Raw genomic sequence first — 15,742 nt, 5'->3', positions numbered from 1 at the left:
CCCAACGGCGATCTGAGGTGCGCGCATCTGTTTCTCTCAACGCTGCCATGGAAATATGCAGAGGAGGGGCAGTAAATACGGAGCAGGAAATGGTTTACTGACGCCGGAGTAGTAATGTGCGAGTAGTAATGCCACCCACTTCTAGGACCTCGTGAGCTCGGTTCATAGACACGGTTTTCCGTCGTATCTTTCAAACTATACACGTCAACCAGTCACAACGTAGGATTGCCCCAACGGCGATCTGAGGTGCGCGCATCTGTTTCTCTCAACGCTGCCATGGAAATATGCAGAGGAGGGGCAGTAAATACGGAGCAGGAAATGGTTTACTGACGCCGGAGTAGTAATGTGCGAGTAGTAATGCCACCCACTTCTAGGACCTCGTGAGCTCGGTTCATAGACACGGTTTTCCGTCGTATCTTTCAAACTATACACGTCAACCAGTCACAACGTAGGATTGCCCCAACGGCGATCTGAGGTGCGCGCATCTGTTTCTCTCAACGCTGCCATGGAAATATGCAGAGGAGGGGCAGTAAATACGGAGCAGGAAATGGTTTACTGACGCCGGAGTAGTAATGTGCGAGTAGTAATGCCACCCACTTCTAGGACCTCGTGAGCTCGGTTCATAGACACGGTTTTCCGTCGTATCTTTCAAACTATACACGTCAACCAGTCACAACGTAGGATTGCCCCAACGGCGATCTGAGGTGCGCGCATCTGTTTCTCTCAACGCTGCCATGGAAATATGCAGAGGAGGGGCAGTAAATACGGAGCAGGAAATGGTTTACTGACGCCGGAGTAGTAATGTGCGAGTAGTAATGCCACCCACTTCTAGGACCTCGTGAGCTCGGTTCATAGACACGGTTTTCCGTCGTATCTTTCAAACTATACACGTCAACCAGTCACAACGTAGGATTGCCCCAACGGCGATCTGAGGTGCGCGCATCTGTTTCTCTCAACGCTGCCATGGAAATATGCAGAGGAGGGGCAGTAAATACGGAGCAGGAAATGGTTTACTGACGCCGGAGTAGTAATGTGCGAGTAGTAATGCCACCCACTTCTAGGACCTCGTGAGCTCGGTTCATAGACACGGTTTTCCGTCGTATCTTTCAAACTATACACGTCAACCAGTCACAACGTAGGATTGCCCCAACGGCGATCTGAGGTGCGCGCATCTGTTTCTCTCAACGCTGCCATGGAAATATGCAGAGGAGGGGCAGTAAATACGGAGCAGGAAATGGTTTACTGACGCCGGAGTAGTAATGTGCGAGTAGTAATGCCACCCACTTCTAGGACCTCGTGAGCTCGGTTCATAGACACGGTTTTCCGTCGTATCTTTCAAACTATACACGTCAACCAGTCACAACGTAGGATTGCCCCAACGGCGATCTGAGGTGCGCGCATCTGTTTCTCTCAACGCTGCCATGGAAATATGCAGAGGAGGGGCAGTAAATACGGAGCAGGAAATGGTTTACTGACGCCGGAGTAGTAATGTGCGAGTAGTAATGCCACCCACTTCTAGGACCTCGTGAGCTCGGTTCATAGACACGGTTTTCCGTCGTATCTTTCAAACTATACACGTCAACCAGTCACAACGTAGGATTGCCCCAACGGCGATCTGAGGTGCGCGCATCTGTTTCTCTCAACGCTGCCATGGAAATATGCAGAGGAGGGGCAGTAAATACGGAGCAGGAAATGGTTTACTGACGCCGGAGTAGTAATGTGCGAGTAGTAATGCCACCCACTTCTAGGACCTCGTGAGCTCGGTTCATAGACACGGTTTTCCGTCGTATCTTTCAAACTATACACGTCAACCAGTCACAACGTAGGATTGCCCCAACGGCGATCTGAGGTGCGCGCATCTGTTTCTCTCAACGCTGCCATGGAAATATGCAGAGGAGGGGCAGTAAATACGGAGCAGGAAATGGTTTACTGACGCCGGAGTAGTAATGTGCGAGTAGTAATGCCACCCACTTCTAGGACCTCGTGAGCTCGGTTCATAGACACGGTTTTCCGTCGTATCTTTCAAACTATACACGTCAACCAGTCACAACGTAGGATTGCCCCAACGGCGATCTGAGGTGCGCGCATCTGTTTCTCTCAACGCTGCCATGGAAATATGCAGAGGAGGGGCAGTAAATACGGAGCAGGAAATGGTTTACTGACGCCGGAGTAGTAATGTGCGAGTAGTAATGCCACCCACTTCTAGGACCTCGTGAGCTCGGTTCATAGACACGGTTTTCCGTCGTATCTTTCAAACTATACACGTCAACCAGTCACAACGTAGGATTGCCCCAACGGCGATCTGAGGTGCGCGCATCTGTTTCTCTCAACGCTGCCATGGAAATATGCAGAGGAGGGGCAGTAAATACGGAGCAGGAAATGGTTTACTGACGCCGGAGTAGTAATGTGCGAGTAGTAATGCCACCCACTTCTAGGACCTCGTGAGCTCGGTTCATAGACACGGTTTTCCGTCGTACCTTTCAAACTATACACGTCAACCAGTCACAACGTAGGATTGCCCCAACGGCGATCTGAGGTGCGCGCATCTGTTTCTCTCAACGCTGCCATGGAAATATGCAGAGGAGGGGCAGTAAATACGGAGCAGGAAATGGTTTACTGACGCCGGAGTAGTAATGTGCGAGTAGTAATGCGCGTGGCGCCAACTTTCACCGCAGACCCCCTCCTACTTGTTGATCGAGTCCGAGAGTTCTCAATCAGCGGATGCAATAAATGCAAAAATGAAAATGAAACGATGACGTGTTTATCACAAATACCTGACTTTAGTCCCCGATATTCCGGAGGTAAAGTTGGGAGGTAAGCAGTTCTTATTTTTGAATGCAACATCAGGGGTGCTCGGCCACCATTATCGTCAAAAACCTGCGTGACCATAACCATGCACTATAAACAATGACGGGACAGGTCCGACCAAGTAAACATATATGGGGCAGACTTGGAGCCCCCTTTAGATAGGGGGGGGGGTGCCCCCCCCCCCCCCAATCCCCTTTCGCTCACGCCTTATCCACTGTGTCAACCATCGCCAGTCCGGCCAGCATAATTCCCCGTTTCCTCCCTTTCTTTCCTCCAACCACAGATGGCAGTCCCTTTTTCTACAATCAGGCGCGATCAGACGCAGTTCAATTGTACGTCTTAAAATGGGCAGCGCGAAAAAAACGAGGACACTAGACGGACACAGTGTTGTGTCTTCGTTTTTTCGCGCTGCCCATTTCAAGATGTATAACCAATTCTAACTAGCCCAGGTGTCGATTATTCTGCAGTTTAATTAACCTTTCCTCTGTGACATTCCCAACGCCAAAGGCTTCAGCCATGGGTAACTGCGTTTCCTTTGACACCCGGGTGGGCGCTATGACATGCTAGCACAAATATAGCCCGTTTTTTATGTACTATTTCCATACGCTTGGCACGTATGGTCGCCATAAGCAAATGTTCGCCTATAACACCGTGTTCTTAGAAATCTTAATCTCGCTTACAACACTAGGTAACAGTACTATATGAATTATTGCAAAACTTATTTCGTCTTGCGTTATTCTTTGCTGTTTGGTATACTTCCATCCCTGACTTCCCCTTCGCATCTGTCTGCGTCTCTAACTTTTTTTTCTTCTCCTCCACACTGAGTGAATGCTTTCATGTTGTATTGAACCATAATGACGCGAATATTTCACGTCCGCGTGAGGACGATCTCAAATGCGGATAACCTCAGGACCTTAAATACCATCCCGTGATTAAACTTAACCAGCAGTTGTTGCCGCACCTACTTTTAACTTTGTTCGTCTAAAAAGCTTAGGTTACATGTGCGCACGATTAAGCGCTACACTTATGTGCCGTTGGATGTTATAGATTGCTTTGGAAATCAGGCTATATATATCCAACCAGAACATGGCGACATTTTTCGACGCGCGTCTCGCTATGAATCAAGCGAACCGACACTCCCTTTAGTCAGGACTATCGCTGTATTCCTCGCAATTTAAACTGAGTGAGCGATGGCAGCGTCTTCCGCTGTACGAGCCGTAGAGAAAAACCTCCTTGGCCTTGACCGACGCTCTTCCGTGGCCCCATGCATTTCACCCGCTGAAAGTGCGCAGAAGAGCTGATGGCTGGATCGAATAGTTGGTAAAAAAACTGTGACTGTGCCGCTCATTAGACTATGCGAGGTTCTGTGAACGCCTTCTTTGTCCCTATATCCGCACTATAGACTTTATCTGCCTGTTGGAATGCTGAACGAGAGAGTTGCAGGCATAAACCACAGCATAAACCGAGCTGCAGTGCTCGTTTCACGTGCGTCGTGTCAACAATATCGTAGCGATTGAAGGACTCGCATGTCGTGTTTTTCTGGTGTGGGAAGTACGCATACGTAACGATCAAATATTAAGAAATCGCGAATCGTGATATTCTGTGGCCTACGGAACGTCTGCATATGTCGTTAGGAATTTTTGAGCGCCTTGCAGCTTGTTTTCGACTGGCTTACGTGCGGAATTTTTGGTTGTGTATTTCAGTTTTGCCAAATGTACGGGGCTTAAACGAGTTGGATGCTTAGTCCCAACCCGACTCGACGTAATATTTTCTGTGAAATATTTCTTATGTGGGAGCGCTCGCGTACTCCCCTGAGCTAATGCGTAGCATACTGATGAAGGATTTCGCGATAGAGCCAATCGTATAGCTTGAAATTGGAGGATCAGTCTAAACTTGGCAAAACTTGGCATTGCGAACTTTCCAATGCACTCGTAAATTTTCAGTTCGTGCGTCTCAGTTATAACCTTGACGAATAGGTCAGGATTACAATATTTTTTCAGCGACCATGGGGTTCTCATACTTTTCCTCACGAGTGTTCGTGTGCGCGCGCATGTTTCTTTTGCATATTACGTGGCAACCATGCTAAGGACAAGTAAAAAAGAAATGGAGGCTCGTAGGAAAACGATGCGATGCACTGACTGACAAGTGACAACCAGTTTACTTGTTTTCACAGACAAACATTTAAATGCGCTTAAACATTTTCCTCAGAGACATAATAAAGTGAAAGCGTGGAAAGAGGGGCAGGAGAAGAGGTCGTGGGTCGCACACACTTTTAATAGCGCACAAACAAGATTAACGTATACGCTTGCGTGTCTCTCCTATATATGCTAATCCCTCGTTTGTGCGCTGCTATTGGACGGCCACTCGAATATTCCAGAAAAAACATCTAAATCTCAAATTTTTAACAACGTGAAATATGAAGTCGGCGTGAAGTTCGTCTTGGGTGAGGGGGAGCGTAAAAAAATACAGAAGTTTTTTAGTTGACACGCTCATGTAATGCCGTTCATGAGGAGGTTGTAAATGAGAAACAACTTTAATTTTTCTCGAGTACCATGGGAACAGCATGAAATATGGAAACAGCATTCACCATGCGCGCAGATGGTTGTATTCGCTGAGCGAGATAAATTGTGGTACGATATTACCTTACATTCTTTTAAATGGGTGCAAACGAAGTAGAACTGGCCAAATAGCTGGTTTCCCTAGAATTCGTGTAATACGCTGCCCATTATTAAAGCATACGACGACACTAGCGGCAAGGAACGCGCATGGCAAGTCAGGATGCCGAGAGCGGCAAAGTTTACGAAAAAGCAGCAAGAATGTCGCAAGAATAGGTCCCAGGCTCTCTCTCTCTCTCTTTCTTTTTGGTGGCGGCCGCGAAGCGAACTAATAAATAGCGAGCCGCGTTGTCACGTGATTCCGCAACGTGGCAGTTTTTGTTTATTGTTATCGAAAGAGAGAGAAAAGCAAGAGATAAGGGAAAGGAAGGACTGAACTTCGGAGCCATTTTTCTTTCCTCCATTGATGGTGAGAACGCTTCTCTAGAAGTATCGAGTAATTATGAGGAATCTCGGAACTTCAGGAGAACACAGCCGCTGCGTGCCACAAAACGCGGATCGATGCGACTTTTCGCGGCACGGGTCGACCGCGCGCGTTTTTGCAGTTAGTGTGGACTAGCGCGGTTAGTGATGATTAGCACAGTTAGTGGATAACTGTAAGTTACGCAGTAGTACTGTCTCGTATACAGTCCATTCGGGAACGGTTTCCTTCGCTCAACAAGCGCAGCTCTCCTGCATGCTGCGAAAGATCGGGACGATCACTTGTATTTGTCTCCTAGGGGTACATTTTTGCTGGGCGAGATGGTGAAACAGATCTATTAGAAGAAAGAGCTGGAACTAGCGTCCCTCGCTTCCAATATACTAGCAGTTTCTCTTCTCTCTAGATTCGCTAAAGTGTTGCAAAAGCCCCGGGATGTTGTTTTTAATGTTGTTTTAGAATGCATTGTGGTGCGTGTGCACGCGCTGCTGTATGTGGCCATTACATGTTTTTTTTTTTTTTGTAATTTTGACGTATCCGGAGCGCACCAGCATGAATGTTTTAGAACTTGCCCCCGAGCATTCTAAATGTAGCATTATTAATTAATAATTCATTCTTTTATTTGTTAACACCAAGACGAAATAAATTAGAGCCTCGTCACTTTGAGATGTGTCGTTCTAACAGCCGGGAGACCTGGCCTTGTCGCCATATGTCACCCGCCTCTCTTTTTTCTTCTTTTTTTTTTGTCCATATGGTTTCCTGTAACCATTATGAGCATAACCTTTAAAGTTCCGTTCATTTTTCCAAGGTAATCGAGGTAGCTTGTGTCCTTGAGCTTACGTTTCTCGTTCATGATCTGTCTCTGAATTGGTTTTGTGTGGACGTGCTGCGTCATGTGGACTGCGATAAAATATTCCCTTCAGAAGCCGTGTACGCACATTTGTTTACGCAATTTATTTTTTTTCCCTCTTGTGACCAGGGATGGCGTACAAAAAAAAAAAAAAACATACATTGAGCTTTGGGTAGATTCTGCCCGCTTCCTAATTCAATTTGTATTAATTTAACTTGCGGTACTTGCGGTGTGCTGCACATTGTTAGTGCTCATAACTTTACCAAAAGAGCTACCACGTTTGACAGGAAGTTCGAATGTTGCTGATGACAGCAATGACGAAAGAATAATCGTCGGTGAGTCACTTATATTTATGCAAACGTGCAATATAGCCGGCTGAACAATAAATATATATTTATTTGCTCCATAATTATTATGGCTCACCAGAATATGTACAGGTCACCGTTACTAGACTAGGTCTAGTAACGTTGGTACAAGGCAACATCCTACCACATTTTAACTTTCTTGTAATGTAGTGTCCGGCGCCTTGTAATAAGTTATTTGACACATTCATCCCGTGCATCATAATTCGTACCAGATGAAGATAGAATACTTCTTTTCCACGTATGACATGACCTGAGTTGCGGTTGCCTGTTGCTCTGAATGGTAGCGAAATGGACGGCTCTACTCTCCTGTACGAAAAAAAGAAAGAGTAATTCTAATAATAATAAAGAAACCCTCGGCTAGAAACTTTCCTGTGAAGTATTTCACACCGTGCGACATTTTTCTAAAGTCTGTCACCTCGTTATTTTTTTTTTCACTCTTAATTGAATAGCGTGACATGCAAATTATCTTATCGGACAGTTACTGGAGTCATCGACGATTTTGTTCTCCACGCTGTAATTTGGGGCTTAGCCGTTCTCCGTCAGTTTTATTATTCTTGTCCTTATCGCTTTATCTTTATTATGCGGGCCCAGCCGTGAAAAGACGAGCAGTGACCAAAGTCAGATGTAGAACCTATCAGTGGCCGGACGGAACTAGCCTTCGGCAGTTGATTCCTTGTGAGCAGCGAGCGCTGCCGTATCCCAAGATCGATGCTATCTTAACATCGTCCAACGACGCTCGAAGTACGTACTGTGTGTCTAGCCCTATCATCACTTTCCGTTGCACTTTCCGTGGACAGCGCTACGTTCTGTCAAAGGATCACTTTCTGCTCACTGATCTGGTGTTGCCTGCATGAACAATGGTCCGGAGCGAGTGCCCGAGCGAAACGTCGCCCCTTCTGCCCAAGTCTCCTGACATTCAGCAAGACTCGCTTCCAGACAGCCATGCATCAAGAGATGCTGTCCAGCTGAAGAAGAAGCTCGGTCTCGCCGATGGAGTGTCGCTGATCGCTGGCACGATTATCGGGGCCGGCATTTTCGTGTCGCCCGCTGGCGTCATGCGTTATGCCGGATCCATGGGCATGTCTTTGGTCGTGTGGGCACTCTCGGGCACTGCCTGTTTCATCGGGGCGCTATGTTACACCGAACTGGGCACGATGATTCCCATGTCAGGTGGAGACTACGCGTACATCTTGGCCGCATTCGGACCTTTCGCCGCGTTTCTTCAACTCTGGACGATGCTCGTGATAGTGCAGCCGGCCGGCAATGCTATCGTAGCGCTCACGTTTGCGAACTACGTGTTGCGGCCGTTCTACGACGACGTGGACTGCATCCCGCCTCCCATGGCTCTCAGGCTCATTGCAGCAATCGTCTTATGTAAGCACCGAGTGTCTTCGATCAATGGCTACGCGTTCACATGCTGTATGACTTAATCTTACGACTCAGGCGCGGTATTCTGGATGCTTCTCGTTTTATTCTTAACATATGTAAGTTCGTTAACCTGTTCACTGTATGTAGAATGCATCAGCCCATGGTAAATCTCGCTAAAACTCAGCGCGCAATATCTATAGCTCTTCTTTTTTATCGCGAAGTAAAAACTGTCACACTATACGGTGGGTGTTACGATTTATTGGTGTGCTGGTTTCATCACTGTAGGAAACGAATGAATCAGTTACCTTCCATTGGCAGGTAACCGATAAGGCCTCGTCTTTGTGTCCGTCTTCATTTTCGACAATTTGACTTTGTTAAAATGCCATTCCTTGTGCTATGTCGTCTGCTGTGCCGCATGTGGGGCACTGCCGACACCCTTGCTTGGCGTCCGCGTGTGTCCGTGCCTCCTCGTCAGGCGAAGGTCGTCTGATTAGGTGAGCTCGTTCTGTGTGATTAGGTGAGCACAGTCTGTGTGATTTTTCCCGTACGGCATTTACTGTGCATGCTGGGAGACTCTGGTAGTATGCCCGAATAACATTAAGTGCAGGCGTATATACGGATCCATGGTACGGAGTAACCGTTTAATGCTCCGTTTGAGCTTAAGAACATGTATTACGCGTCGGCGTTATGAATATAAAAGTGCAGTAGTCAATCTGAATTCTCATTGTGCCTTTCTAAGATGCATACCTATTCTAATTTCAAGTTTTCTTGCTAATGGTGTTGTCATTCTCCCCCCCCCCCCCCCCGCCGCCCCCCAATCCCATGTTCTTTCTTTTTTTTTGAATAGGTTTACTTACTTTTATCAACTGCTACAATGTCAAGTGGGCAACATTGGTTCAAGATTCCCTCATGTTTGCTAAGGTCATTGCCTTGGTCATCATCATTATCGCTGGTTTTGTGCACCTTGCTCAAGGTAAGTAATTTTTTCTTCTTTAAACGTGTACATAATTATGCTGCATTTAACAGTGGATTAATGGAAGAATGAAGTCATTCTAAGCTGTGCCTCCTACAGAACACACTTGCTTAGGACAGAGTTATAATTAATGCATTGGAGCATGTGTTATTATGAGAGAAGTATTGCAGAGCTTCTTCGATATGGAGCAAGTTGAGCCCAATAGACTTCTGCACTCAACAGCCCAATGTGCTTATGGGATATGTGTGTTTCTCTCTCTCTCTATACTATATATATATATATATAAGTTATTATTATTTCCCAGATGCTATTAGACTTTGCATTACTAGTCTAGTAACTTCAAGTGATGGGCACAAAAGTTTCTGAAAACAAAGCTGTCCATGTGATAAAGGCTAAACTAGTGTGCTGAAGGCCGCTTGGCGCTTTGAACTTGTTCAGCCGAGCTTCTCACAACTAATCTACAGATTCAATTCCACCCTCCTTCTCTTTACGTGTTCTTAAAATAATTTCCCATGCGTGAACTGCAACAAGTGATCCGGCTGCTTAATCTTTGACCCATAGCAACTGAGGCTTGCTGAGGTGGTCCTGTGGCAACACTCTAGCGGATTTATATGTCAGTGGACCACTGTAATGCCTTCCCCTCTTATTCCATGATACTCGCATAGGATATATAACTTTTCTAAACATTGTATAGATTTGGCAAATGTCAAGTTGATACCAAGTAGTGGCTCTAGATTTGCATTTTTATAAGAACCGTAATGTTTCTTGCTTTAAAACCCCCATCATCATTGCATTATTATTATTATTATTATTATTATGATTATTATTATTATTATTATTATTATTATTATTATTATTATTATTATTATTATTATTATTATTATTATTATTATTATACATAATCTTGAGTGTCCTAAATATTTCAGTTTTTCAACTGTGAATGATATTCAGACTGTTAATGCCGATGCAGCTGTACAATCAATAGATAAAACATACTTGTCTTTGTGGGTTAGCTGTGTTCTTTGCTGTGAATGTCTTTTTTTTTCTGGCAGCTTTCATTTTGATCAAGCCATGACGAAGTATAGTTATTCATGGCAGCTTTTGCAATGTAAATCGTTCTTCAAAAACCATAGCGCAATGAAGAACACCAGACAAAGAGACAAGGACAAGCGCTTGTCCTTGTCTCTTTCTTGTCCCGTGTTTTTTATCTTCTGATTTGCAATGTAATGCGCTTCACAAACTACATATAGTGTTACTTCTTTCAAAAATGATGCAAAATCGTCAAGCAAAGAATGCCGCTGGAGCCAACATGTCAACAGTGGGACTTGTCATTTGGCATATCCTTTTTCTTGTTGAAACATTGCTCCAGCAATACTCCTTGTTCAACAATTTCTCATCACTGGAAGCCTCCATCTTCCCCTTAACCAATGTCCTGTCTGGATGTGTTTCAAGAGTCTTGTCTATAGAAGAATTTTGGCATAATCAAAGTCATAATCATGTGCTGTGTACATGTGCTCTCTTGACAAATGGAAAAACTTAGCTTATTGTTGTTTCACTGATCAGGAGAAACGGATATGCAGTGCCAAGTGTGAGGCAATAATAATGGTGTTTCTTGCAATTTGTCCCCTCATGCTGAAACACGTTTATCGACTTCTGTGTAATTAATTTTTAACTTTTTGCATTTTCAGCAGCTTTTAGTGGTATTTAGTGGTATTTAGCTTTTAGTGGCACTTAAGTGTGTACACAGGTGTATTATAATTTCCTTTGCACTGGCATTTACTTCTCTATTTTTTGTGTGTTGCAGGGAACACAGGAAACCTACAGAATATGTTTGAAGGGACAACTAGGGATCCTGGGGTCATTTGTTTGTCATTTTATTCTGGTCTCTTTTCCTACGCAGGATGGTAAGCTGAATAAATTGTTTAAACATTCAAATGCATGCCAACTCGCAGCGTTGAGTTCAAGGTTCTTGTTGCACATGGTTTGGCATAATACAAATGTTGTTGATGTGTTTTGTTGAAAAGCAGTGTTACACACTGTCAGATCCAAGCTTGCAGGACAGCTGACTTAAGATGTGCCAGGCTTCTCTTCTGAAGTGAATATTTTCATCTGCGCTGTACTGTTAAATTGTGTCATTGAAACAACTTTTGCAGTCTTTTCATGAAATTCAGTGAAAGTATGTTATTGTAACACATGAAATGGGTGAACACTATCTGCTCTCACTTTTAAAGATTTTAGGGAAGATTAAAGTCTTCCGTAAGATATAAGCATGTCCAAGAGAGCTTACTGCTTATAAGAATAGAATGTTTGTGATTGTTTTAGCCTACACTCTGATGTCAATGTTTCATCCTTTTTCGTAATGGGAAACTTTGCTTGTTTGTGGCATTTAGATGGGACTTTTTTTTGTTTGTAGGAACTACTTGAACTTTGTAACTGAAGAATTGAAGAACCCTTTTAGGTATGTAGTTGTTTACTTAGTTTTCATTCGAACTTGAAAGTTCTGCCATTTATTTAATTTTTACACATCATTTGGTTGTATATGAATGTAGGAAGAAAATTTTAACATTGCCCATGATAAGACGTCCCCTAATCCTGCAAAGTAGAAATGGTCTTGAAAGGTTTTGAGAAGTTTGGAGATGTGGGTTAGGCCACGTCAACATGTATTTAACGAACAACTTAACCAACTGTTCTAGTGTCTTACTGAATTGCTGTGGCACTAAAACGGGCTGGTTACGTATATATTTGGTAATTCATTGTGACACTGCTTGGCATACAGGATGAATAGAAATGATTCAGAAATGTGCTGAGTCTATTGACTCCATCCTTATATGCTGTCTTTACACTATACTTTTGCTGGGTCTTTATTGCCTCTATCCTTCTTGTGTGAGGTTTTTGCGCTGTACTGTCAGTATGACGTTTTTTCCCCAAACACACTGCTTTTCATAGACAGCAGCCCTGGAACTGCTTTTTTATATGTCCTTTGTACTCCACCTTAACAAAAATATATTGTGGCTTTATTTAGAGCAAGCAAGCACAGTTCCCTCAATAGAGTGACACTTGAATGGCTGAATTACGTTTGCTCCCACAGCTGCTGCCAGTGGTTTGTCTACTCAGCTGTTTTATACATTGTTGCTAAAAGCACAAGTATATAGTTTCAGTCATTTAACATTTCTGTTAATTCAGTGAAATATATAGGCAATGCCACAGACATGTGGTTCTGTCATTCCATATGTGTGTGACATGGTCTGCTTGCAATTATTGTTTTAATATAAGGTATGTGGGAACAAAATGCTACATTGCACCAAGTGCTTTTGAGTTATCTGTCTCTTAAAAAATCTTTTGGTAGACATGCCAGATCACGTAATGAAGGCAACATATGTCACATCTGCAGAATTTTAGTGTTGTGCATTTGTAAGATACTGTGCCAAAAACCTCATTACTAGCAAGCCTCTGAAGGCTAGTTTGTTCCTCCTTACCACTTCTAACATGTGGGGCAGAAACCCAGCAAACAACAAAGAAACTCAAGAAGTTAACGACCCCTCAGCATGCACTGTAATGAAAAAACAATAGGCATAACTCTAAGAGATAGGAGTGGATCAGAGAACAAACAGGGGTAGTTGATATCCTAGTACATAGATATTAGGAGGAAAAAATGGACCTGTGCAGGTCATGTCATCAGCACAGATAACAGATGGTCAGTTAGAGCGTGGGAATGGATACCAAGAGATTGGAAGCATGGCCGAGGATGCCAAAGGGTTAGATGGAGCGACAAAGTTAAGAAATTCGGAGACATAAAATGAAACCTGCTCATGCAAGGCAAGTTGGGTTGGATGTCATTGGGAGAGGCCTTTGTCCTGCAGTGGATATGACATATGCTGATGATGATGCTTGTCTAGAACCACAGCTAAGAGGCTATAGTATCTGATTTGCAGAAGCATTATTATACAGAACTCCATGTTGGCTTGCTGCCATGGAGCTGGGACCACCGGTGCCCATAGGGACGGGCAATTGCTACAGGTTATTTGACGAAGCCATGTAGGCAGCCTCTCGCACTCTAGTTCTGATGTTCCTATGCAATGTTAAGATAACCTTATTATTACAAGCACTTTTACCACGCTTAAATATCTTCTTTCCATAGGAACTTGCCATTTGCTATCTACATTTCATTACCCATGGTGACAATCATATACCTCCTTGCCAATGTTGCATACTTTGTCGTCCTCACTGCTGACGAAGTTCAGTCAGCAAATGCTGTTGCTGTGGTAAGTGCACTCATCACACCACTTAGTTTGAAACCGTTGTCTTTCATATGAATGTGTATCCATTGTTTACGTAGAAAAATGGGCATCAGAAATGCACTATGATTTTTAAAATGAGATAGTAACCAATTGGAAAGCTTGTTTTCTCATAGTTAAAAATAATAAAAAATAATGCTGAAATCCTGTGCATCATAACAATGGTAGTCGTGCCAAAATAAATGGGAAATTTTTTAATTCATCAAGGGAAACAGAACAGACTGGTCACAATCATTAATAGTTGTGTTTGTCCCCATTGTCCTGGCTGGGAGGGTTTGTGGAAAGGTTAACAATGTTTTAATGCGAGAGCGTTAAAGAGTTCGTTGCGCAGAAATTCTAGGGTCGGCGTCGTTGGTTGCTAGTGAAAAATCTTCTTGCAGTGACTGAAAAATTGAGAAATGCAAATAAAATATATAATAAAAGATCTTCGGGTTCGAGTGAGAATCAAACCCAGGCCGTCTGCGTGGCAAGCAGGTGTTCTACCACAGAGTAATGCTATTTCTTGAAACTGCTTCAGAAAAAAACACTATATCAATGTCATGTAGTGGAACGAGTCTCCTTAACGCACGTAATATTGCATGGCAGAAGTGTAGAATTGCGCCAGGCATCAAAACATGTGAATTGCGCAACAAGTGGGTGTTAAAGTCCCACCCATTACGCTCTACATATTAAATCAACATCATCAGCAAATGCATCAACGAAGTGAACAGCTGTGTAGAATTGCGTGTTGCCTTACGGATGTGTAGTGGGCCCTTCGCCGATTTGCAAAAGGAATAATTAGTGGGCACTTAACAACTGTAGTGGCAGTAGGCATTCTATAATACTTTGAAACAGCCAATGTTACGCGCACAGTCGTTCGTTTCCTTACGGCATGGTTGAGGCATGTACCGAGAACTGAAGCCTGGCTAGTAATTGAGAAGGTGATGTGCACAGGGCCCAATTGAGCTATAGTGTTCTACTCTTGAAGGCGAAGCTCAAGCATCCTCCAAGTTTTTAAATTTACAATGTGGTCAATGTTTTGCTGAAATGTATCCATGCGTACTTTTAGGCTGTATACGCATATACTTGCTTGGGAAAGTTTTCATTGTATTTGAAACAATAGCATCCTGTCATAATGGCTGCATATACTTGTGAAGCACATTATTTTTGTCCCTTGGTGTATATTTAGAAATATTCATGAACACATGCATGTATACTAACAAGCAGCTAAGAAACAGGATAAAGACAGGGTAAATTTTTGTTCAGACTTTTATACTAATCTACATTGAAATTAGTAATGTAAGCATCTTAATTTTAGTCTGATGTTTGAATTACAGACATTTGGGGAAAAGATTCTTGGTGTGGTGTCGTGGATTATGCCAGTCTCTGTTGCACTTTCTACATTTGGAGGCCTCAATGGTGGAATATTTGCGTCTTCTCGGTAAGTTAAGTGTATCGTAGAGACACTACAAAAAAACTGAGTCATTCTTTTAATAATTGTGTTTTGCTTTTAAAGTACAATGAGTCACAACTTGCATTCTCTTTATTTCCCCAATACATTTTGAACTGCACGTTCAAATTTTCATAAATGAAGCATAATTTGACTGCTGGACATTCATAAAATATTTCGCAACAATTCTTAAATGGAAAATCCTCATATTATAATTTTTAAAAAATTTATTTATTGATACCTTCAATACCCCAGCTTGGGGTTTTACATGAGGGATGGCCTTTTATTTAGTAACAATGATTCAATGTAAAATTTGAAGGCTTGCGGGTCGAAGTAGAGCGCAGAGTCTCTGGGTAATGCGTTCCAGTCTTCTGCAGTTCCAGTCCGTTGTAATGCGTTCCAGTCCCTTGCAGTTCCAGTCCGTTGTAATGCGTTCCAGTCCCTTGCACACCTACGCTCCTTAAAGAAGAAGCATAGGTGTGCAGCGGTCTGTGCCGGTGGTGGGTAGACTGCTTTGGTGTGATTCGTGCGGTAGGACGGACGATGAGCAGGCAAGATTAATGATGTGCTAAGAGAGGGTATGGTAAAACTTCTGAAAAAGACACACCTTAGATCTAAGGC

The 15,742-nt window shown here is 43.5% G+C and overlaps 1 protein-coding gene across 2 annotated transcripts in view; it reads left to right on the top strand.

Annotated features, from left to right (window-relative positions):
* The window catches only part of LOC119372986 (Y+L amino acid transporter 2), a 93,593-nt gene that overhangs the window by 50,579 nt on the left and 27,272 nt on the right, over positions 1–15,742 (top strand). The window contains exons 1-6 of one of the 2 annotated variants that reach the window (XM_037643171.2): positions 7,867–8,430; positions 9,272–9,397; positions 11,202–11,301; positions 11,811–11,855; positions 13,536–13,659; positions 15,009–15,112. In XM_037643171.2, coding sequence (XP_037499099.1) covers positions 7,914–8,430; positions 9,272–9,397; positions 11,202–11,301; positions 11,811–11,855; positions 13,536–13,659; positions 15,009–15,112 — 1,016 coding nt within the window. In that variant the 5' untranslated portion in view covers positions 7,867–7,913. Of the gene's footprint in view, positions 1–7,866; positions 8,431–9,271; positions 9,398–11,201; positions 11,302–11,810; positions 11,856–13,535; positions 13,660–15,008; positions 15,113–15,742 lie in introns of those variants that run through there. The other variant, XM_037643172.2, reaches the window with a different exon arrangement.

Source organism: Rhipicephalus sanguineus, chromosome 1 (assembly GCF_013339695.2).
Source record: "Rhipicephalus sanguineus isolate Rsan-2018 chromosome 1, BIME_Rsan_1.4, whole genome shotgun sequence".
Classification (NCBI taxonomy): domain Eukaryota; kingdom Metazoa; phylum Arthropoda; class Arachnida; order Ixodida; family Ixodidae; genus Rhipicephalus; species Rhipicephalus sanguineus.
Note: the sequence above shows the minus strand (reverse complement) of the source record. Positions and strands in the feature narration are given on the sequence as shown.